Source organism: Artemia franciscana, chromosome 9 (assembly GCF_032884065.1).
Source record: "Artemia franciscana chromosome 9, ASM3288406v1, whole genome shotgun sequence".
Classification (NCBI taxonomy): domain Eukaryota; kingdom Metazoa; phylum Arthropoda; class Branchiopoda; order Anostraca; family Artemiidae; genus Artemia; species Artemia franciscana.
Window position 1 is genome coordinate 12,288,182 of NC_088871.1, and position 26,111 is coordinate 12,314,292.

Genomic DNA, 26,111 nt, shown 5'->3' on the forward strand with positions numbered 1-26,111 from the left:
GAAAAGGAAACACCCGAAGCGGGAAGAATCTTTCGCAATACTTGGACAGTCTTAAAAATGGCGGTGGAACCTTCAACCATTGGTATAATGTTTTTCAGCTTAGTAGCACAATTAAAAATACCTTGTTGGGTATTTGATCGGAGATGTCTTGTTCTATATTTGACTCCTTCTTATCATTTATGCTGATTTATGGCGTCACATGAAAAATTATCGTAAAGAACTGAAGGCACACATTTGGAATAATTTCTTATCTAATTTCTGTCTGTTATGAGTTTCAATATTGGTTATTGCTTTCGTCCTAGACAAAAATTACCGCCTGACTTGAATGAGCTATCCCAACTCTTCAAAAGCATTCCTGTCTTGGAAAACAAATACTGGGTACGTAGCCAAATCTTGCGTGTCCTTCTCAAGCGTTGTATCCGTCTGAGCCTCGTTTTGTAATCAAGTTTTTCACTGTCCTGGATACACTTGCTTTGAAAGAGTCTCGTAGAACTCCTTTTCTTTAAATTATGATTACTTTTCCGTTGCGTTTGAAAATGTCGTGCCTTCTTTCCCACTCGTAGTCAAAGTTCGACACACACTTCATGTAAGTAACCTGGTTTCTTACTTTTAGTTTGTTCATACTATCTAGTCAGGCTTCACTTGAACTTTCCCAAACTATTGAACAATCTAACAGGAATAAATCATGTAAGTTTAAACAGAAGTTTTTTAAGGCGAGCTGCCAGTCCAGTCCCTTTGAACCTGGTTTAATTTAAACGAATCAATTTAAATTTGGAATTATTAAAAGTAAGAATTAAACGATAAAATAGAACGACTCTATTCTATTTACATGCAAATTCGGTTTTCGGTATCTACGACTGAAGCCATACAGTGCTAAAATTTACTATTTCTCTACTGAAGTTAGGAAATCCCAAAGTCTATCCAGGAAAAGGAAAATACAACTTAGACTGTCTCTGACTGAATTGAGCGCCTGGGAACGGGACGAGACCACCATAGACGACTTCTGTGACTTCACAAAAAGTAGGGGCTAGATCTGAACGACCAGGCACAACAAATCATACTCGAGCATAAACATGTTTTTATTGCGCTAGTTGCCACCAGTCCAGTCCCTTTAAAGCTGATATAATTTAAACAACTCTGTTTATAAAGAAAATTAAAAAAATTACAATTAAACAATAAAATATAACAAGTTAATACTATCTATATGTTGATCCAGTTTTCGGTATCTATAACTGAGGCTGAGCATTTCTTTACCAGGAGGTTTAAACAAGCATAAGTCTTTCCCGGAAAAGGAAACTATAACTTAGACTGTCTCTGAATCGTGTATCTGGTACTCGACGAGGTCAAAATAAACGACTTTTCTGGCTTCACAAAAAGCCTTGGGGGGGGAACTATCCTCCCTTCACCCCTCTTCAAACCATCCTTGTTTGCATCCCAATTCTAGAACCTACAATCTCTGACGATTTGATAGGAATACAGAGATTAGCCTAAACCTTATCTGTATTGCTACCTATTAAGAATCTGCATATTGGCACTATGTATCTTATCCAAATAGAATATAGCGGTTGACAATTTAGGAGGAATGTAATCAGGTTCATGGTTTGTTTAAAAGTTATGAAGCTTCCGTTGGAATACCTCTAAAGAAGATCTCTTATTTAATTGGCTTTTTTGCTAGCGTATAATCTTAAGCCTGATAAGTCAGTTTTCACACATAAATTTAGCCTACACATCAATATAGGGTTTGTGAAAGTGTCCAAATCTGTTCTTTCCTCCATCTAAGAAACTAATCCAGTAATATTCTAGTTTATTTACTTTTCACTATCTTGGAAAGGGGTTATGTTAGTAAAATAAACCTTTCAGGCATGGGTCAACAGACTAAAGTATTGTAAAAGACCTTTTTCTGGGAAAGACCACTTTTCTTTGGCATTCAGGAAAAATAGAGATGGGCTTTTGACCATCCCTATTTTACTACAAAACTATTGTTTGTGAATGTAGTAACAAGAGCCCCCCTTTCTTGGTGAAATTTTCACCAATAATTTATCAGCATAAAATAAAAACATGGTCTCTGTATTGATAAGTAGGCTAACTGAAAAGAAATAATTATGTTTAATATTTGTGATTTATAGAATAAATATCAAGCAATAAAATTTATACTTTTAGAACTGAAAGAAAATCAGCTTTCTGCTAATATGTGAATAAAACTGAAACGCTGAAAGGATATAGGCCTATACATCAAAATAGCATTGTATTTTCAAAAAGAGGTCTTTGTAGGTAGCATAAGTCAATAAACTAATAATTTGAAGTTTCGATCTTAAGTAATTTTAATAATAACCATATTGATGCATAGCATAGATTTTTAGGTATTTTTTGATAAGGCATATATAATTCTTCACAATTCCTTTTTGGTAAAGTGTGAGGGTTTTAGTTTTATATAATTTTGCTCAATTGGATACTGAAGATTTCACCCTAAGTACTGGGAAGGTATTTTGAAGTACCTATCTCCACTCCTTCTCTCTATAGAGGACAGTTACCTTTGATGACCTTTAAAAATCTTTGTGATATGAAGATAAAACCTTGCAAAACATGTGTTATGCTTAAATTAAGTACAAGAAAACTGTTCAGCTTCACAACTTGGCTCAATCTTAATTTATGAAGTTTCAAAGACCTGCAGATACATTTCCCAAATTTAGTAAAAAAAAAAAAACCATTGATATGGTGTAAAATTCTACTTAAATAACAGGAATTGTCTTTTCAAGAATTAAGACCAGAGAAAAAGAAACTGATAATCAAAAATTAAGGCAAAATGTTGTTTTGTCAAAATTTTAATTGGTATAGATCTATCAAGTAGGCAAATTTCTAAGACTTAGAAATCAGAACAGGGTTGAAATAGTAGCTTGGCAAAACCTTCCCAGAGTATGTTTTTGGCCCCAGATTCATTACTAAAAGTTTTGTTTCCTAACCTAACCCCTTTTCAAGATAGTGAAAAGTAGCTACACTAGAATGTTGCCATAATCCTAATTAACTTTAAAAGTTTAGATATGAGTGTACAGTTAGGCCTGTTGAGAAGGGAATATATTTAGAAATAATATATGAGTACTATAAGTATATATATATATTTACATATATATATATATATATATATATATATATATATATATATATATATATATATATATATATATATATATAACCTGGAATTTTTATGCATAGGCTATTATGAAGTAAGAAATGTTTTCTTAATATGTGTACTTATAATCTTTATACACTAACACAGCCATATAGAAAATTCTTCAAAATTTAAGATACTTATGATTCCTCCCTAATATCATATTTACCACCCCTTCTGTTACTAGTAACACAGTTCCACTAGTTAATTCTAGCAACTGACATATACTCCTTGCTGTGCAATATCAATAATTCATCTGAATCAGTTTTGCTTCTAAATCTACTTAAAACCTTTAAAGAATAGCTACTATTTTCAACTGAACTATGTAAACCCAGCAGAAATCCATAATATGGATAAAGTTATGTTCTTCCTAAAAGTTCCTAATGGGGCAATAGGCTATACAAAGAATTGACTTTAATGTTGAAAAATGTAAGGTTCTCTATTTTGAAAGAGACAACCCACAACAGCAATATTCAATGTTAATAAATCCAGTGAGAGATAACTGATTTCTAAGAGTACCTCAGAAAGAGATTTGGGCATTGTTGTGGATGAAGACCCCAAATTCAATTACAACACCTATGCTGCAATAGCAGGGGCTAACCAGACTCATGGTATCATTTAGCAAACAATGACTAGTAGATCCCCAGCAATAGTGACTAAACTCTATAAAAGCCTGATGAACCTAGTGCAACAATTCTTATTAATGCATTTATTTAACCCAAGCTCCTATAAAAAAAAAAGCAAGAATAAGCATATCACTCACAGCAAGAATAAACACAAGCACTAGCAAAGCCAAGCAATCATAATCACTACATCTCCCTTCTTTTCACTTTAAACTAATTGGTTCACAATACACCAGTACTGCACCATACCATCACTATCTGAGATATCACTACATCTTGAGAAGGTGCTAGGCTCACTTCTCTATTGTGTATTCTAAGTACACATAAGGTTTGTTACGCTAGTAAAATCTACTATCACACAACACTTCTTTTTTTTCTTTTTTTTTTTTTAACGAGTACATGAAGGTGCTAGGCTCACTTCTCTCATATGTACTCCTGGTATACACATTGCATACTTTTCACTTCACACAACTATTTACAGGTTCAATCTCTTTGGCGGGTTGATCACTCTTGCAGATCATGTTCTTGCACTGACTTGGGGAAGAGGTGCTGCTCCACATGGCTGAATTGAGGCTTCAGATAAGGTGAGCTCTGTCTCCATTCAGTCTAGTGGTGCTGAGGAGCGCAGCAGTGATCTGCTGAGCTGATTTCCGAGTGGTGACAGTGATTTTTGAGCTGGAATTTCTTTGTTTGGAGTAGAGAATGGGGTCAAAGATATGATAGTTGGCCCACCAAGGTCTCTAGTCTCTGAGTCAACGCCAAGGCGGCTTGCCAAGGAGGTGAACTCTATTCCGTCTTATGACAGACCTGTCATCTGTCTCAACTATGTTGGATTGAGGGGCCTCAGACTGGGCAATTACTCTTGCCGGGCTCCATTTGCCACCAAGAGGCTTCTGCACATATACTGATTTCCCTACTTCTACTCACGGAAGAGGCCTAGATGTCACATCATACTGACACTTCTGTTGTCTCCCGAGAGCTGTACGTTTCTCCAAAAACCTGCGATTGCTGACCACTTTCTTTTTTAGGTGGTCAGTGGTACATGGCAGAAGTGTCCTCAATTGACAACACATCAGAAGCTGGGACGGTGAGGCTAGTCCATCCATGGGTCCCAAGAGCAATCCCAAGTATGGGTCTTCACCGTTTTCTGATGCCTTCGTCATGAGGCTCTTTGCTGTCTGGACAGTCTTTTCCACAGGCTGTTGGACTGGGGGTATATTGGACTTGATGTTCTGTGAGTGAATCCCCATGTCCTGGCAAAATCTTGGAATTCAACCAAAGAGTACTGAGGGCCATTGTCAGATATTAGTATAGATGGGATGCCTTATCTGGTGAAATGAGATTTGAGTTTGGAGATGATGGCCTTTGACGTGGTGGAGCTGAGTTTGTCTACTTAAAAAAAAACGGCTATGATAGTACACTGTTACAAGATAGTCATTATTGTTGAACGTGAATAGGTTGGATGCAACTTTTTGCCAAGGAAGACATGGTATTTCGTGACTGATCATAGGCTCTCTTTGGTTTGATGGCATGTTTCTAGCACATGTTTGGCAACTACAAACATACTGCTCAATGTCTGCGTTCAGGCTAGGCCAATAAACCAGCATTCTGGCTCTTTGCTTGGTCTTTTCTACTCCAAGATGAGCAGCATGGAGTTGTCTCGGGATTTCTGGCTGGGTATGATCCGGCTTGGGTATGACCAATCTCTCGCCTTTGAAGATGACCCCTTTGTTTGTTGACAGTTCATGCTGGATATTCCAGAACGGACGTGCCTCTGACTGGCATGTTTTTCTGCTCTTCGGCCAGCCTTCATGGATTGTTTTCGCCAGAATCCTGAGTTCACTATCTTTGGAAGTTTCTTCCTGGATTCGTAGGATTTTCTCATCACTTACAGGAAGATGTCTAGAGATCTGATGAACATACACGTCTATTTCTGTTACTAGTTTCTCATCGATATCCAGAAGGTGGAGACGAGAAAGAGCGTCAGCAATTGGTATTTCTGAACCTGGCTGGAATTGCAGATGAAGAACATATGGTTGGAATTGTCTGTGTACCCTTGGAGGGGCCTTGTGGATAGGATTCCTGACTATTGTCTCAAGCAGTCAGTGATCAGTGATTACATTAATGCGTCTCCCATAGAGGTAGTGGTGAAAGTCCTTGCATCCATAGACAATAGCGTACAGCTCCTTTTCAAGTTGGGAGTACTTTTGCTTGGTTTTGCTAAGTGCACAGGACGCATATGCTACTACCTCTCCATCACTACAGAGGTTTGCTCCCAAGCCATGGCTGGACGTGTCGACTTTCAGCTCCACATTCAAACTCTTATAGTTGAAGAAGGAGATGCCTGACATGATTGACTGCTTGAGCTCTACCAGCATCTGGTCATTTTCTGGACTCCAAGAGAGTGGCTTACATTTGAGTATGTCTTGAAGGCTTTTATTTCTAGTAGACAGGTCGGGAATGTATTTTGAGAGGTAGTTGAACATTCCAAGGAGGGTAAGCAACTCTGAGGTCTGGGCACCTCTTTGATGGCCTTCAGTTTTTCTGGGTCTGGTTTCATGCCATCGGCTCCAATTACGTGCCCAAAACAGCATACGCTGCTTGCACTGAAGCTGCATTTATCCTTGTTGAATTTAACACCTTTTTCTAGTGCTCTTTCCATAACGGCTTGGAGTCTTTCATCATGCTCTTCTGGGTTTGCTCCATACACTAGAATATCATCAATAATGATGGGTACTCCTTCCAGCCCTTCAAATGCTTCTTCCATACAGCGCTAGAACTCATCTTGTGCTGAAAGTAAGCCAAAGGGCATTCTTAGGAATTGATAACGCCCATATATAGTACTGAATGTTGTCATCTCAGATGCAGTTGTAGAAAGGACTAATGACCAGTACCCTGACTGAGCATCCATTTTGCTGAACACCTTTGCACCATGCTGCTTGGCTGTAACATCTTCTAAGGTAAGTATGGGATAGTAAGGATGCTTTATGCATTTGTTGAGGTCTACTGGGTCTATGCGTAGCCTTACAGTTCCGTTCTTTTTTTCAATCATCACCATTGAATTTACCCATTCTGTGGGCCCCATGACTTTTTCAATGATTCTGTCTCTTTCCGTTCTGTTAAGTTCGTTCTGGAGTTTGTCTTTTAGTGCCTCTGGCACCCTGCTGGCTATATAGACGGTTGGTATGGACCCATCTTTTAGATGGATGTTGCATTCCCCTTCAAGTCAGCCAATGCCTTCAAAGAGGCTTTTGTACTTCTCGTCTATGCTGGTTTGTTCTGCATTAACATTGAGTACCAGTTTGATGAGGTTCAAGTCTATGCTGGATCAATATCCCACTATTGGAGTTGATGTTGAGTCGACTATATAGAATCTGTGAGCACCCCTGGGATACTGTTTATGGCTACAGGTAAGGTTACAAGTGCCAATGACAGGGATCCTAGCACCACAGTAGCTGGTCAGTCACTGATTATTTGATTGCAGATTAGGTTTTGGGTCAAGCTTGTCGAAAATGTTTTTGGGAATGACATTTGCTTTGGCTCCTGTGTCAATTTTGAAGTTGACTGAAAGCTGGTTATTTAAGGTCAGTGGGACAAGGGCTTCATCTTTGCCACTACCCTTGTCAATGGCATACAGGAAAATTGTTTCTTGATCATCGACTGCCTCTCTGAATGACTCAGTTTCTTCATCAATGGTGTTTACGTTTTTGTTGCTAGACCCTTGCGAAATGATTTGGCTTCTCGCACTCGCATTTTCCCCCTTTGCTGGACATGCATGATTGGTCGAGTAAGATCCACCACAAAAATAGCATTCTCTACCCTTGGTGTGGTTATTAACAGAAGCTTTCTGATTTTGGAAGCTATTCCGGCTTGGACCACGTGTGTTTGCATCAACTTCCTGCTTGATAGATATTGGTTTATGACCACTGAATGATTTTAGCTGAGCTTGGGTTGTTTCGTAGGTTCTACATCTTGATACTGCACTCTCAAGAGTTAATGAGTCACCTTCCGCTAACAGTTTCTCTCAAACAGCTTGGTTTCGAATTCCACAGACAATTCGGTCACGAATCATTTCATCTTGTTCTGTGTACAGACATGGTTCGGCCAATGTTTTTAATTCTGTGATGTACCTTTCAATTCTTTCGTTTTCTAACTTGTCCCTCTTCTGGAAGATGTATCTTGCAAACACAGTGTTTTTCTTTGGGCTTGTATAGTCTGTAAAGTATTTGATAAGGGGTTCAATTTTGTTGGCTTCACTCTTTTCCATTTCGAAAGTATTAAAGATCTCTCGTCCCTTTTCTCCCATCCACATAAGCAGGTAGGCACACTGAGATTTTTCTGTCTTTTCTGCCATCGGTTCTATAAGCATCAACTGGGGATGCTGTTCAAATCGATTCCATTCATCTGCCAAGGAGGTGGCATCCCAGTTGATGGATGGCTTTTGGACTTCCATAGCGCTCTTGGATTTCAATGCCAAGATCCCGCTTCTGACACCATGCAACAATTCTTATTAATGCATTTATTTAACCCAAGCTCCTATAAAGAAAAAGCAATATAAGCAAGCATAAGCATAGCACACACAGCAAGAATAAACACAAGCACTAGCAAAGCCAAGCACTCATAATCACTACACCTAGATTGGAGTATGGAATGTGCATTGCCACACCAATTAATAAATCAGATCAGATGGCTCTCAAATCTGTTCAGAGATAGGCAAAAAATGTGTAAAGAATCTGAAAGATAAAGAGTATGGATGTTGACTACAGAGCCTGGAGCTACCAACTCTGACATACTGTCAATAGAGAAATGATATGATAGTGACCTATAAGCTGCTCAAGTCTAATGACAAAGATATGCTGGAAACTGTCCAGTTGTCAAGTCATTCAGCAAAGCTGTTCTGCAAGTGTGCCAAGACAAGAAAAAGAAACATTTTCTTCTACAATCAAATAGGTCTGTGGAATGGTCTAAGCAAGAAAACAGTGGGATCTACAAAACTTGATAGCTTCAAATCAAATCTTGACAAGGACTGGGTGACAAAACCATGGCTTGCTCAATGGGATGCAACAGATGTCCTGCAGCCCTATCATCACTAACTGGCATACACTAGATTTGTCCATATTGCTAGCAAGTGTGATTTAATGTAAGTTCCCTATTTTGGTTCTATGGGTTTCATATGCTACATAATCAAATAAAATGTATTGAAGGGTTTCATGATTACCACTGTTAATACATTCTAGATTTTCTCCATAACATAGGGAAGGTATTCTTTACCTATTCTAAAATTCATCACCTAAGTATATTTTAAAAATAAATGGGAATTATCAAAAACAGATCTTCAAATAATGTCTTAGACAGCACAAAAGACTGGTGTCATTTCTTAGAGTTGCATTAGAGTTACTTACAGTTGCATTACTTCACATGGTGTTCACTGCTGAATGGGTTTTTGCAGTGGTTGATAAAATTGGTAGTCATTTGACAAATGTACACTGGGCAAAGATTGTTCTAAAGGTTTTTCTTTTTCCTTCCACAGACATCATTCAGCATGTTTCCCCTGTTCTATTCTATACCTGACATAATTTGCTACTAAGCTCGTAAACAAGGTTATAAAACTGATCTTGCCTCATAGCTTAAAAAGTTTAGTAATTACAGAGTTTTAATAAAAAATCGGTTTTCCTGGATAGTATTACTCTCCCTTAATATCTCCCCTAAAAGTTTAGATAATAAAACCTTGGTGAGGGCACAAGAACTGGCTTTTCGTAATATTAGTATACATAACAGGTGGGTTTGTGCAATGCATCTATTTCCATGGTAACCACAAAATGTGTTTTGATGTTGTAAAATTACGAATGTTTACCCTTCTAGGGTTAAACTTAACATATCTAATGCCTTCCATTAATCTATTCCTTTGCAGTTAAGATCACTCATCCAGTTCATGTATTTTGTGAAGTTTTAAATGTACACGTGTTCTCTGGGATGGGCATTACTCTCTTTACCACCCATGGTGCTCAGTCCCACCACCTAACCTGTTATAAAATGTGACTGCAACTATAACGCCTTCCAAGGAACTGGTACTAGTTTCTACCAAATGAAAAATTTGTCCATTCTTTCTAATCAGTAAATCTGGTGTGCTTACCAGCTGTGATAGTAATTTTCAAAGATATCATTTCAGTATTTTCATGTTCCTCATTTAACTAAATGAAAACTTTTGCCAGTTTACCTAACAAGATTGACATTTTGGTAGATGTTATGTCCTTATTTTCATGTTCTTTATTTAACTTAATAGAAAATACCAGCACCATTCATAAAATCAGTGCATGAGTTGGTACAACCACTGTGTTTATCAACTGAGATCAAAATTACAGTTTAAGTCATGTCTATGGCTGTTGCACTGGTGATTTCTCTTCTCGTTAAAATTCGATGTGCACAAACACACATAAAAAAAAAATAAAAAAAATACAGCAATGGTTAGTTTACCATTTAATATATGCTATGCTTTACCTCCACCCCCTTGATGTGCAAATATATAGCCCAAATTTGTTTTTAAGCTATTACAGATTTGTAATGACCCCATATATAGGTCATTTTTAAGAGGTCAAAAAGTGCTTAAATCTGAATTTGCGGTAGAAGTGTTTATTATATTTATAAACAGCATAAAAAAAGGCATCGAGTGGTGTATTCACTTTATATGAAAGCCAGTAATACTGTTTGCACCAGTTTTACCATTTATTCTATTTACATGATTTATCCACATGTATTTGTTATAAATGGTAATATAAATGAAATTTATTTTACTTACAATTGTCATAGTTTTGTTTTATGGTGTTATGTCAGGATTATAGCTTATGCTTTTCCGGGTTATTTTCACTGCAGTACTTTTTTTCTATACAAAATTTAATCTGCCTCTGTAGCCCCTGTTTATAATACTGAAACTGTATCCTATGCCTTTGCAACTACTTCTACTGTTCTGCCAATGGCCCAAAATGTAGTATAATCACTAAATACAGATGGCATCACTAAACAGTCATCTAACAGTTAATCAGTTAGATTCAATTATACAGGCTTAAGCTCAGAGCAGAGCCCTGAGACTCGGATCTTTTAACTTTAATTGCTTGTTTTGTAATATACTCTCCAACTTTTACTGCCACCTCACTATTTGACTAATAGTCCTCAGTTGTGCTAAGGAATCTCCTGTTAAATTTCCCTTCTACAGTGCCTTCAAGAACTTTTCTTTTAGGATGTTGTTAAAATAATTAGTTCTTTTTGTATGCAGCAAGGTGCATCTCTCTGTAGTGATACTGCTTTTTCTAATGTGCTTCTATTTTTGTAAATCTGGCTGGTAATTTTTAACAGTATTGTTTCTTTTCATCGTGTAGTTCAGATCTGGCGTCCCCCCTCCGAAAAAATTCTCCCTGAGGAAAATTCCCAATTTTTCATGAAATTATGTTTGGTGTTGAATGATTATACATCTGGTACTAAAAAGGAGGGGAAGTGGGATGAGCATTTTTGAAGTTTCTACAACAACAAATGGCCATTTCAGAATTTTTATCAGATGTGTTTCAGGAAAATACAAGGTGTCTGTGGGGAGTATTCACCCTCTGATCACTCTGAATCTTAAAAAGAAACTACGACTTCTAATTACCAATCCAATGAGCCCCCTCCGAAGTTTATACAATCACCCTTTCTATATATATATATATATATGTATATATATATATACATATATATATACATATATATATATATATATATATATATATATATATATATATATATATATATATATATATATATATATATATATATATATATATATATATATATATATATATATATATATATATATATATATATATATATATATATATATATATACATATATATATGTATATATTCTTTATATGCCCCAGGGCATAACTTGTAATCCTTGCCCTGAGGGCTTTGCGGGGGGGGGGGTCATCCTCAAAGATATAATTTCTGAACCTTTCAACTATGTTGAACAAGATGACTCTCCTAAATTTTGATTGGATGTGTTTGGGGAAATGGTGGAGGTGTGAGGGGGGTTAGTTGCCTTCCAATAACTTTCGACTATGAAAAAGGGCACTAGCCATTTCAATTTCCAATCGAATGAGCCTTTTTCGAAGTTTCTACGACAACAATTAGCCATCTCAAATTTCTATCAGATGTATTTTTAGAAAATACGAAGTGCTGGGGGGAGGTATCCTCCCTCCCATCACTCTGAATGTCAAAAAGCACTCTAAAACTTCTGATTAGCAATCCAATGAGCCCATTCCAAAGTTTATACGATCACTCTTTCTATATAAACCTTGTATGCCCTATAGGGCCTAACTTACAACCCTTGCCCTGAGAGCCCTGGGGGGGGGTCATCCTCAAAGACATAATTTCCAGGCCTTCAAACTACGTTGAACAAAATGGCTATTTTAAAATTCTATTGGATGTGTTTGGGGAAATGGTGGGCATGGAAGGGATTTTAGGTGCCCTTCAATCACTTTTGACTATCACAAGCTCTTCCAATTTCCAATCAAATGAACTCTTTTCAAGGTTTCAACAACTTCTTCGATACGAAGTGCCCTGGTCTAAAAGAAAAAGAGAAAAGAAAAAATAATACTTTTTGCCCCCATTGCTCTTTGCTTCAGCAGCCCTATTGGGCTGCATATGATGTAATTCCTAAGTATAATTTCTATCAGTCAGGGAAGTTTTAACTTTTTCACTTAGCTATTTCTCTGCACTATCTGTTATAGTTTTTAGGTATTATTTTACCAGGAATAGCTGGGATGATGTGGTTTGGCTTTGCCCACTATCACTACAACTACTGCTAGTAACTTAGACGTAGTGTTGTAACTGGTAAAATTAGTCACGGTGAAATTGGATATTTTACGTATTTTACCCATTTTACGTAATTTACGAGTTTTACCTATGTTACCGGTATTGTACATATTTTAATGACATATTTTACAACGCCTTGCAATTTTTATTACACAAAAGCGTGAAGAGGCTGACAGAAAAAGGATTGAATATGATTTTGTTTTATGCATAGCTGTGTTCCCTGGTTTAAAAGGTCGTTTGTCTGACTTAGGTCTCTGGTTATCAGAACGATAATGTGTATTATAGTACAGGTAATTATAATTTTAAAATGTTGGTTTATTAGCTGAAATAATATTACACTAGTTCTGTGAATTTTTAAAGGTAGAAAGGGCTACAAGCGGGATTGATGTAAAAAACAAGAAAAAAAATAATAACGTTAAATAGCTGAGAAAATGAGGGTAATGTTAGCCAGCAGACAAAAAAAAAGCGAAAATGATAGAGGCAGATATTTTGTGAGGGACTTCTGCCCAGCCCTCTTCAGTGCTGAAAAAAAAGAAGAAAGAAAACTGATTTTTTGAATTAATTCTAACTGTGCAGAAGAAAGACTGAATCAAACAAACCAAAAACTCAGCCAGAATAAATGAAAGGCAATTCAGCTATTAGATTGGGCAACAATTCTCTGCTTAGTGATTGACTTAGATTGTCTTCTGACCTAATTTTCATTAAAAGTGTGGTCTGATGATTTTAATCTAAACTGAAGAAAAATTTTATTTGATTCCTTTAATTTTAAGTTATTGTAAATTGGGCTCATTGGAATATCTCCAGTATCTTTATTTAAAGCAATGTATCTATTTATGGATTTTTTAAAAATTTCAATTGCCTTCCCAAAAGAATGTGGGAAGCCATTTACTTGAAGTATTGAAGTTGCCTCATCGAAAAGAACTACTTGATCTGGATTTTCAACAATATGGAGGGCCGAAGCAGAATTAATATCCTCATTTTTATTTCAAATTACACATCTCAGAGAATCTTGTATTCATGCCACCTTTTCCCCCTGGGAGCCAGCATTTAGCTCCCCCAGAAAATACCCCCATGGAATGTTCCCCCTCCCCCGTGGAAAACCCAATCTATTTTCCTATTAGGTAATTCCAGATTTTCATTAGAAGGGAAATTGAAATTTCTACTCTTCTGTTTAAGTCAGGGGCAATCGTATCGCATTACCTATAGTAAAGACCCATAACCTAAGGGTTCAACGCATTAATATATGTTCATTTATTTTTTTCTCAGAGGCACTTTGTGTAGAAGGAGGGGGGATCGAATAAGCTTTGGAGGGGCTATTCGAAGCTTAAACTTCGAATAAGCTTTTGCAGCATACATTTCTGCTGCTATCACATCAACCTGTATTCTGCTCAAACTACCTGGAATATTTAAATTAAACCCCCCTTAAAATGCAATAGATTCTTTATGCCTTTCGTGGCTCCTCCTCCACTACTAGTTATGCTTGTCTTTTTTTCTAATGACACTAAAAGAGAGAGACAGAGAGGATGTACTGACCCCCTAAACTGGGTTGATGAAGGAGGAGTATTCTTAACTTCCGAACTCTTTCCAGGAATTGTGTTAAGAGAACCACTAACTTTTATGAACTCTTCTTATTACAGGTTGCACTTATAAACAATGGATCCAAGTGAATCACAGAGTTTATTGATGCAGGTGATTCGTTTGCTGTCAGCTACTGGAGAAAATGACCAGAGAGAAAAGGAAAAGATCAAACTTGAAAGATCATATAGGTAGGTCAAATTCTCTATTTCATTTTGGCTATCTTAAATTGTATATTGGGGCGAAATAAAGATTCCATCCATGTTGCGCTCTGTGATGAGTTCTGCCGGTTCTCTGGCTGCTTGCTATGTCCTGGTTAAGGAGCTGGTAGCCTCCCAACTATAGAGAAACTCCAAATTCAGCCATCCTCTGTCACTCTGTCTACGTTGCACTTAGATGCAGTTGTTGACTCAGTGGATACAGTGCCTTTTGAGAGATTGTGATTTTATTTTTTTACACTTTATTTAAATTAGATTATATTATTGTTTTTTTACCTTCATTTTTTATTAAGGTTTCCTCTCATTTTTGGGGATTTTAAAGAAAAGTTGATGGCCATCACAGAGAAAACTTTGTATTGTATACAGCTGATAAACCGCAGATTGACTGTAACTGGTCGAAATAGTTTTTGATTGGATTTACCAATGAAAAATTTCGTTACTGTGAAGATCACAATGATAAAATCCACATTTGCGAAACAGAACTTTCATCTTGAGAGCCAAACCATAGGACAATATTCGCAAGGTGGCTAGCTAAGCTCGCTTTGCTTTCCATCAAATATTCAAGATTTGCAGAAAGCTGCCAGGCTGAATTTTGCAATAGGAAAAGAATTGGCTGAACTTGAAAAGGAATTCCAATGTACTAATGGAAAGTTTCTTATTAAGCCTTAAAACAACCTATGTATGTCGCTATTCTCTTTATTTTACAGAACCTAACCAATGAAAAAACTGAGAAAACGGGTATAATACTTTAAACAAAGCAGAAGACAAAGCAACAATCTTTAAATAATGAAGAAATCCGAATATTTCTGCTTCAAGTCCAGAAGCTTATATCAAGGAAAAAAATTTAACTAAGCTAAGTTAAACACAACTTATAAAGAAGCAGGAAACGCGGAACGATAAACAAAACATATCTTAATAACTTCTAATATCACCAGCAAATAGCACGGACACAAACAACAGAATGATAAATTAGGTTGTCTCTGGTAGTGTTGGGTGATATTGGATATCGATTTCGATATATCACACCAAATACCGATATCGAAATCGAAACGAAAATATCAGTATCGAAGACGGTTTTATTTCGGATTTTTCTTGTATCTACTGCTGAAGGTCCAGCAGAGAAGATCCAACATAGAAAATTGTTTCGTAAATGGCTGAGAAGAAGAATAATATATTCAACCCATTGATTCATATGTGCTGAGACATAGCTTGGACAGCCTTTATCCATAAGTTGGCATATCCTGTTCTCAAACTACGTTCAGTGAAGGTGAACTCTAAAATTTTGCTGAGAACCTCCAAAAGGCTTGGCTAGATAAAATACCTTTCTGGCTTATAGGCCTTGTTCAGATCACACTCCTCACGATTGCCACATACCTCAATCAACTTTTCATGAGACTGTATATTACCCACGAAGATCTTCTCCAAGTCGAGAGTAAAATAGCAAGAGACATGGATCTAGCGTTACTGGAATCTGCATCAACAGATGCAAGTGACGAGGCAGTTCCTGTGATTGAGACACCGCAGAATCAAGTCAGTTTGTGAGGGTGACATGATGAAGTCTCAGTAGTCAATGCAAGTCAGGCTTCGTCAACAGCTGTATCTGTCACGGCTCTCCTGATTCTCAATAGGGAGTCACTAGTTTCCGGTCTTATCAGTTAATCAAATAGTTTGTGGTAATGAACTGTAAATAAGGAGAACTGTAACAAGGAGAAATTTTGATAATAATAGGTACACCAAATGAGTTGGCTTTTTATGCCGACTCCAGATATATAACATTCATCATGTTTTATATACCCATGAAAAGCTATGAACCTGAGGAAATTTGTATGGTTTTCGAGAAAGGGTGGGAACGCCCCTAAAAAGTCAAATAACTTTAATAAAAATCGCACCATTAGATTCGTCATATCAGAGAACCTTAATGTAAGGGTTTCTAGCTTCCATCTGCAAAAATACGAGATTTTGTATTTATTTTTTTTTGCCAGTGTGAACCGATGCTCATACAAGATTAGGAGGGGGCTTGCTCGAAGATTACAGTTCTACTTCCCCATTTTGTGACCAAAACGATTGGAGGGCACCTAGATTCTCTCCCCTCTGACGCCCCTTTTTTCCCAAAGTCATTGGATCAAAATTTTGAGATAGTTGTTTTGATCAGTATAGTTGAAAGGTCAAGTACTCATGTCTCTGGGGATGACACGACCCTGCAAGTCCCTGGCGAAAGGGTTGTAAGTTATGGAATTTGTCTAATGTTTACATATGGTATTTGTTATTAGGAAGTTAGCAGACATATTTTGGGGAGGTTGAATTTTCTGAGGGGATACTTTTCGGGGGGGGATTTTACAAGGGAGGAAAGGTTGAGAAGTATCTGGGGATGACATTTCACAGGGAAACAACACACGGGAGTGTTTTTTTATTTGACTCACTTTCTCCTTATCAATTCAGTTTTTATGTGGAGCTATTTCGGGAAAATGTCCAGAGTAAGTTTTCAAAGGAGTTGAAATTGTCTGCTAGATTTTTCAGCTGGAGGGGATTTTTCGCGGGAGAAATTTTCTATTGAGACATTGGATGAGAGAATTTCCTGGAAAAATTTTCCACTGAGACAGGATTTCCGGCATGATTCGAAAAACGATTAGAGATTAAAAGAAAAACAACTTTTTGTTTAAACGAAAGTAGGCTAAAAAGATTTTCTGGACGGAATTGTCCGTAAAAAGTTTTCTAGGGGAGAATTTTCAGCAGGCATGAATTTTTCATGCGGAAAATTCTGCAATGAGGATCTTACACAGGAGGAATTATCTTGGATAAATTTTCCATGGAGAAAAGGGTGAAATTTTTGACATTGTTTTAAAAAAAAATCAGAAATTAAATAAAAGTAATTTTTTCAACTAAAAGTAAGAAGCAACATTAAAACTTAAAACAAACAGAAACTATATTGTGTATGAGAGGGAGTAGCCCTCCTAATCTTGCTAATTTCCGCTAATTTTCACTTTTTGTACCAATTATTACAACAACAACTCCTGAAACATAAGAGCCGTTTAATTTGAGCAAGGAGATTTTTAGAATACAAAAAGAAACTTCGGCGTGAAGTAAGAGGTATTGAGGAGGGGTTTTCCTCATAAAATGTATATTTTCCGTTTTTTTATGGCACTTGGTATTAACCAAGTGACATATAGCAATCGCAAATTCTGTCGGTCTGTCTGTCTGTCGGTCCCGGTTTTGCTACTTTAGGCACTTCCAGGTAAGCTAGGACGATGAAATTTGACAGGCATATCAGGGACCGGACCAGATTAGAAATAGTCGTTTTCCCGATTTGACCATCTGGGGGGAGCGAGGGGCCCGTTAATTCGGAAAAAATAGAAAAATTGAAGTATTTTTAACTTACGAACGGTTGATCAGATGTTAATGACATTTGTTGTTTGGAAGGATATCGTGTCTCAGAGCTGTTATTTTAAATCCCGACCGGATCTGGAGACATTGGGGGGGGAGTTGGGAGGGGGAAACCTAAAATCTTGGAAAACACTTAGAGTGGAGGGATCGGGATGAAACTTGGTGGAAAAATAAGCACAAGTCTTAGATACATGATTGACATAACCAGAACGGATCCGCTCTCTTTGGGGTAGTTGGTGGGGAGGGGGGTTAATTCTGAAAAATTAGAAAAAATGAGGTATTTTTAACTTACGAACGGGTGATCGGATCTCAATGAAATTTGATAATTAGAAGGATATCGTGTCTCAAAGCTCTTATTTTAAATCCCGACCGGAACTGGTGACATTGGGGGGAGTTTGGGGTGGGGGAACCTAAAATCATGGAAAACGCTTAGATTGGAGGGATCGGGATGAAACTTGGCGGGAAAAATAAGCAGAAGTCTTAGATGCGTGATTTACATAATTGGAACGGATCCGCTCTATTGGGGGGGAGGGGTTAATTCTAAAATATTAGAAAAAATGACGTATTTTTAACTTACGAAGGAGTGATCGGATCTTTATGAAACTTCATATTTAGAAGGACCTTGTAACTCAGATCTATTATTTTAAATCTCAACCGGATCCAGCGTAATTGGGGGAGCAGTTGAGGGGAATCGGAAATCTTGGAAAATACTTAAAGCGGTGAGATCAGGATGAAACTGTGTGAGAAGAATAAAAACCTGTCTAAGATACGTGACTGACATAACCGGACCGGATCTGCTCTCTTTGGTGGAGTTGGGGGGGGGGTAATTTTGAAAATTGAGGTATTTCTAACATACGAAAAGGTGACCAGATCTCAATGAAATTTTAAATTTAGAAGGATCTTGTGCTTTAAAGCTCTAATTTTAAATTCCGACCAGACCCTGTGACATTGGGGGAAGTTGGAAGGGGAAACCGGAATTCTTGGAAAACGTTAAAATTGGGGTATTTCTATCTTACGAATAGGTGATCGGATCTTAATGTAATTTGATATTTAGAAGGAATTCATGTCTCAGAGCTCTTATTTCAAATCCCGACCAAAGCTTTTGACATTGGGCGGAGTTGAAGGGGGAAATCTTGGAAAACACTTGGAGTGGAGGAATCGGGATGAAGCTTGGTGGGTAGAATAAGCAAATGTCCTTGATACGTGATTGACGGAACCGTACTGGATGCGCTCTCTTTGGGGGAGTTGGGGAGAGGGGTTCAGTGTTTTGGCGAGTTTGGTGCTTCTGGACGTGCTAGGACGATGAAAATTGGCAGGCGTGTCAGGGAGCTGCACAAATTGACTTGATTAAGTCGTTTTCCCAGATTTGACCATTTGGGGGGTTAAAGGGAGAGGAAAAATCAGAAAAAAAATAGGTATTTATAACTTACGAGTGGGTGATCGGATCTTAATGAATTTGATATTTAGAAGGACATTGTGATTCAGAGCTCTTATTTTAAATCCTGACTGGCGTTAAGCCTCTTATTTTCCTTTTGAATTAATCTATTGATTCATAGAATTTTGTTAGAGCTCATACCATATGGTCTCTTGGCTCTTAGCTCTTCTTGCCTCGTCACAAGTGCCATATGAGCTCTTAGCTGTTGTTGTTTATGTTAATGTGTTTCTACAAAATTTGATTAGAATATTAAGAGGTAAATAGTATTAATCCATATTTTTCTTGAAAGTGGAGTAAAATCATGTTTATACTTGCTTTCAGTTGAAAAAAAAACTTTATGGTTTATTTGATCTAATCACTGAAAGGCAGAACCAGGAGAAAATATTTACAGTTGGTGATTTTGAATAGCCAAAAATAGACAGTACTTTATTTTATAGTTACTGTGTTTAAATCCAAATCGGCTATATTTTAGAGCCGAGTTTGAGTAATTCCAGATCTGGGTTTTGTTATATTAATTTTTTTTTGTATTTTATTCAAAATTTTGAAAACAATTATGCAAAATACTCTTTAATTACAATTTTCTTATTGAATTTTTGGCAAAACCTAAAGGTAAACCGAGAAACAAACTGATCAGAAATATCGGAATTGATAGGTTGATTATCGAAAGTAAAAGTATCGATATATCGTTTAATCAAATTATAGCCCAACACTAGTCTCTGGTACAGTTGGAGTTTGAAATATGTTAATAATATCAACGTGACATAATATCAACATCGACATGAAAATAGCACAAATATACACAACAAAATGACAAGTTAGGTTATCTCTGGTGTAGCTTGAGTGTAGTAAACTGTACCAGAGACAACCTAATTTGTCATGCTGTTGTGTGTATTTGTGCTATTTGGATAGTGATGTTGAATGTTATTAAAATATTTCATTACCGAATTCAATCCCATAATCAATTGATTGACTGAGTTGACCATGTTTTATCAGTCAGCTCATCAGAGAAATATCATCAGCTTGTTCTGGGTTTTTAGGTTTAGGGGTAATCTCCCTTGGAAAGTGGCGTCTGGGCTTCACTATAGTAATTATTCTTAGAATTCCTAATATTGATTGTTTCAAAATAAAAATAATTAGTTAATAATAGTTAGTTATATACCGGTTTAATATTTTTCTTTGTAAGAAACAGTATTGTCGTCTGTTTCATACTTTACGCTTGAAACAGTATTGTCTAACCATTTGGGTCTTATTTTAGGGAAACGGATGCTCGAGTTGATAAATATGTGAACAAATATGCTGACACTTTTGAAGAATCTATGAAAGCCTACAGTGATGCCATGAGCAGAGTTTCAGAGACTTTAGAGAAGATTCGTGATGTGAGATCTCAACTATCTTCATGCCGTGTGAAACTCAGGTATAAACATGATGAACTGAGACGCCTGTGGGAAGAAAGCCAGGAACATGAGACCATGTGTAAAATATTGAATGATATACAAGAGCTTAAAGATGTCAATGACGAACTCCTGGGACTTATTGATAAAAAACAATATGCAAAAGCATCTCAACTGCTTTGTACCACAGTTAAGGCTTTGGATGGCCCATTGTCACAAATTGATGGTCTCAATGAACTTAGAAAAGAAGTTGAAAATAAAAGAGAAATTATTTATAATGCATTGTTGTCAAATGTGGAAAAATTGGTGTTTGAAGAATCGTGCAAAAGTGTTCTTTTCGGGAATTTTCAGAGAGTCCCCTCCTCTGGCTCGGGTAGAGAAAAACTTCAACAGCTGCTTAATCCTGGGGTTCGAGAAGCGATTTTGTCTAAGGTAGAAACAGGGAGGGCAGAAGAATTTCAAATTATTAAATTGACAAATCTTTGTCAGTCTCTGGTAGAGATTGGAAAACTTCAAAATGCTATTGACAAAATCAATATTAATATGTGTCCGAAATTCAGAAAGATCATAGAAAACACTCTAGAATACCAGTTAAAACAAAGTGATCGAAATATTGGTCAATTTTTAGAACTTGTGGTTCAGCAAGTGCGTCATGTAGTGAACGCTCTGAATCAAACTCGGACAGCCTTCGCCACTGTCGCTAACCAACAAAAACTTAATGTTCAGATGTTTTCAGTTAAGCAAGTGTGGACTGCAGTTCAGGTTGAGATTCAGGATGTCTTACATAGGCATATAACAAAGAAAAATGGGTCCTCTGATTTATTTCCTGTTAAGCATCAAGTATCTTCCTTTGATTTCAATGAACAGTTTAGAAGAAGAACAAATAGACCATTGAAATCACTTTTCACTTTCCGGTCATCAGCAGTTGGGTTAGCTTTAGAAAGCAAGAGTGATAAAGGCGCAGAAAGTAATATGCCGCTGCTCTGTCAACCTGGGGCTGATAATTTAGTTTTAGCTTATATCACTTTACGAGACCTCATGAAAGACATTGATGTGGATATTGGTTATACAAGTGGAAGTCATTGTGAGCTGTATAATTATGTTGCCCAAACTGCCACTGAAAGCGTAATGGACGAGCTCGAGATTGATTTAGAAAACTCACTCAGTGAAATTGATAGAAAGGCAGAGAGTACTTACGCTTTGATATCAGATCCAGTGACTTTAGCTGCTCTTGAGGCAAAAGAGCCTATTTATCAGTGGTGTATTGAAGCTGAAAAAATTGTACGTATTTCCTGTCATTTGGCTTCAAATATTCCAACTGTGACAAACAAGAATGCAGAATTTTTAATAAAAGCTCTTAGTATGTTTTTAGAAAAAGTGCTTTCTAACTATAGATCAACTGTAGATGAGGATTTGGATGATCGTAGAATACTCTCAGCGTCGTGGGTGAAAGACAATGACATTGCTCGACTTTTAAAATCGCTACCAAGCTGGAAAGCTTTAGAGGAGTTAAGTCATGACTCGCCTGAACATGAAACACCTGAAGAAGCACTCGATAAATTTGCAAAAGAAAGCAAAGTTTTAATTTCAAATCTGCCTGAATCATCTTTATCCAGTAACGAAATGATAAATGATCTCTTGAAAATGAAAGCGCTAGGTACTCTGCACGAATCTCTTGAATGGTTTACTTGGAAGATTAATGGATACATTCGAGCAGCATTCAAAAATTTGAAAGAATTAGAGTCGGTTCAACGTCAATTCTCAGACCTTTCTGATACCTGTTTGCTTATTCTCCATTTGGAAATACGTATCCATTGTTTTTACCACCTTAGCTCGCAGATGCGTAACTCTAACTATTGGTTACTGAGTGAATCGCCGGAGCCAGATGTAGAGATTACGAAGCTTTGCCAACATTTGAGTAATGTTGATATTTTGCTGTCACCTGTTCTTCAACGTTCGAAGCAGAAATACATAATAGAAGGCGTAGGTCATTTCTGTGGGAGTATTCTAATATCAAACGCTTCCACAATTGCAAAAATTAATGCTGCTGGTGCTCGAAAAATGGTGCGGAATATAGTTACACTTAGTCAGACGATGAACAACCTTAGTGGACGTCGGGAACCTGGCTTAGAAAGAGCTGGGCAGTACTATGAGATGCTAGTCTTTACCCCAGATGAACTTTTAGATAGTATTCTGGAAAAGGGAAAGCTATTTACAGAGCTGGAATATGCTGATGCATTGAAACTCTTGAATAGGAGTAGAGGAGGATCACCTCGAAGCCTCTCGCAACAGTTGGATCGTCTTACTGATCTGTTTGAGGAGGTTGGTGTTGCAGTTTGAAGCAAAATATTGAAGGTGAATTCAGTGAAGTAGTGACGATCTGTTTCCAATTGTTCTATAGGTGCTAGTGATATTAAAGCTATTTTTTGTTTTGTTCTAGACTGGTTTTAAATTGAAACTGTGGGGGGGGCAAGGTCTCAGATACTTTCCTATTTTCTTTTGAACTTCAAAAAAGAGGAGTACAGCATAAATATGTTTACCCATTGTTGTTTTATTATTGGTACCTGACTTCTTTTTTTTTTGTTCAATAACTTAGGAATGATTTTAAAGCACAATTCATAATCAAAATAAGCTTAAGAATTGATTTAAAAGAATACGGGAAATTTCCTGTACAGAAAAGAAACACGTTTATCCAAAAGTAAACTGAGGTAATTTTTTGGGTTGTGGGGGGGGGACAAAGTACCTAATTTGCTTTATTTGTGTTCTGTAATTTCCTCAAGTTTATTTTCATGGAAGGATGTGCCAATTTGTACAAAAGCCAAGTCGAGACTTTGCATATATTTGATGGAGTTTTTTTTTTTTTTGACTACTAAAAGTTATTAAAAAAAACCCATTAAACTCATGAAGAATATTTTTTCAAGTGTTTTTGTAAAATGGGAGTATATTAATCTGAATATGGGTGATACATATCCTCAGCCTTTACGGGGGAGTTGGGGTGCGGTTTGAAATTTTTAGACAGTTTTTCGATTTAATTAGCGTCTATGTTTGCATGTAAATTTAATCTTCTTGTGTTTTCAGTGTAGTTTGTTTCAGGTTTGAACGCTTAGACCTTTTAACAGCCCCCCCCCCCGCCCAAGAAAAGAAAATGTTTCCTGACAATGCCAACTTTCTTTCTCTAGATAGATTCAAATTGTTCAAAATTTTAATGTAGGCTGCTCTTCTGCAACTCTGGATTTACCCATAATTGTATCATCCTTAAGAAAAAGTCTAGTTATATCCTACCCCTTGGGGTTAATAAACCGCCTTATTTTCTGAGTGTTGCAGCGTTTTGAAGTTTCTGTATATCTTGGACTTTGAAGGAGGACAAACTCTCAGTTTGACTTTGACCTGTCCCCCCCCCTGCTCACCTGCCCTGCCCCTAACAGTGACCATGACCTGTTGATACAACGAACGACGATTATGAGTAACGTTTGTCAGAAAGTCATAAAAATTTCTTCAATCATTGTTTTCTGTCTAATGAAATTATTCAACTGTCAGATGTACCAATCTATGTTTAAAATATAATGCCATACTGTTTGAACTAAGAAATTGTAAAGAATGAGCTACTTTCATGCTTTGAGAGTTAGATTTTCAAAATGGCACTTCCTCGACGTAGCTGAAACGCAATATTTTCCAACTGCAGCCAGGAACTTTGGCTCAAAACTGGGAGTCACAAGCCCTTCCCTGTTTGAAGAGCGGTGGCCCTTGAGTACAGAATGAGTAGGTTTTGTGCTGTAATATATTGTGTTTATTGTAATTCGCATATTGTCCAAGATATTTCAGTTACTGGAAGGGAGCTTAATTTTTTTTCATAGCAACAATGAACCTAAGCTTTTTTTTGTTTATGGTTCTCAGCTTTTACCGACAAGCTACTACTTACCATAGTGGGTTGGTCCTCAGACTGTTTATTGGGCTTAAACAAATATAAAAAACAGTTAGATAGTAAGTTTTAGTTGCTTAAGTCTAAATAGTTAATAAATTTAATGTAATGAATTAAAAAAGATTATTATCAATTATAATTCATTTCTGTAGCACTACCAGTTCATAATCAAAACTGAATTTGAATACCAAATATTTTAGACATATAAATAGCCACCCTTTAATTTAATTATAAACTTTAAAACTGATACATAATTTCCAAGTATTTTCTTGCACTCGACAGTTGATTATTAATTATAATATAATTATAATAGTTCATCATCAAAACTGAATTTGAATACCAAATATTTTAGACATATAAATAGCCACCCTTTAATTTAATTATAAACTTAAAAACTGATACATAATTTCCAAGTATTTTCTTGCACTCGACAGTTGATTATTAATTATAATATAATTATAATAGTTCATCATCAAAACTGAATTTGAATACCAAATATTTTAGACATATAAATAGCCACCCTTTAATTTAATTATAAACTTTAAAACTGATACATAATTTCCAAGTATTTTCTTGCACTCGACAGTTGATTATTAATTATAATATAATTATAATAGTTCATCATCATAACTGAATTTGAATACCAAATATTTTAGACATATAAATAGCCACTTTTTAATTTAATTATAAACTTTAAAACTGATACATAATATCCAAGAATTTTCTTGCATTCGACGGTTACAGGCATTTACAAATATGAGCTTCAGATCCCAACTGACTATTTTAAGATGGAAGTTGACAAATGAAGGGTAGGGGTTCATATATAGTTAATGGGAAATGCGCTTAAAACAGGGATTTTTATACCAGTGGCCTCAGTTCATGGAAATTTATGGAGAAAAGGCAAATGTATTTTTTTTTAGTCTAGGAGGGGGAGGGGACAAATCTGTCACTTTTTCGATCTTTTCAATGACAATACCAAAAAGGATATTGTCTAAAATCTTGGGGTAATTTTTTATCGCCACTAGGACTGAATCGTCATAGAAATGTCAAAGGGTCTATTCGACAGAAAACTGGTATATTTATGGCTTCTTTTACAGTAATACATCACTTTTAGAAGACATTTTTTTCTTTGGAAGTTCCAAAGTTGTGGAATTGCAGAAAGCTTACTGAAAATATAATCCTAACTGAATCCCCAATCGTCAGTATTTATAAGCATAATATTTATCAGCTTATAAATCGACCCTTAATTTGTTTGTACTTGGTACACTTTAATGCTGAATTCTTTGTTTAATACGCAACTTTTTATTCCTCTCCATTTGGGATGATTATTATTTTGAATTTGGTATAAAAAAGATTCGACTATACTCATTTTAGTTTTAGAATTTATATTTCAAAAAGTCTTCCATGGACTGGGTCCACTTTAACACTGTATGTCCCACGTATTACAACGCTTTCGTTCATAATGAGTATCTATTTAGGATTTCACTCCGAAAACTCTTAGAGAATATGTAGGTATGTTCTTTAGCTGAATTTGTTCCTAAGGTCGAAAACCTACCAAA

At 36.4% G+C, this 26,111-nt stretch overlaps 1 protein-coding gene across 4 annotated transcripts; it reads left to right on the plus strand.

Moving 5' to 3' along the window:
* The first annotated feature begins 1,560 nt into the window (after nt 1-1,560).
* LOC136031007 (exocyst complex component 4-like) lies at nt 1,561-24,221 on the plus strand. 4 transcript variants are annotated; one of them, XM_065710171.1, is made up of 3 exons: nt 1,561-1,592; nt 14,271-14,399; nt 20,498-24,221. In XM_065710171.1, the coding sequence occupies exons 2-3, from the start codon at nt 14,287-14,289 to the stop codon at nt 22,971-22,973; spliced, it is 2,589 nt and encodes an 862-aa protein (XP_065566243.1). In that variant the 5' UTR covers nt 1,561-1,592; nt 14,271-14,286; the 3' UTR covers nt 22,974-24,221. The 4 variants fall into 4 exon arrangements, with proteins under 4 accessions (XP_065566243.1, XP_065566242.1, XP_065566245.1 ...); XM_065710170.1 differs by having other exon boundaries at nt 1,562-1,599; XM_065710173.1 differs by having other exon boundaries at nt 1,583-1,611.
* The last annotated feature ends 1,890 nt before the right edge of the window (nt 24,222-26,111 follow it).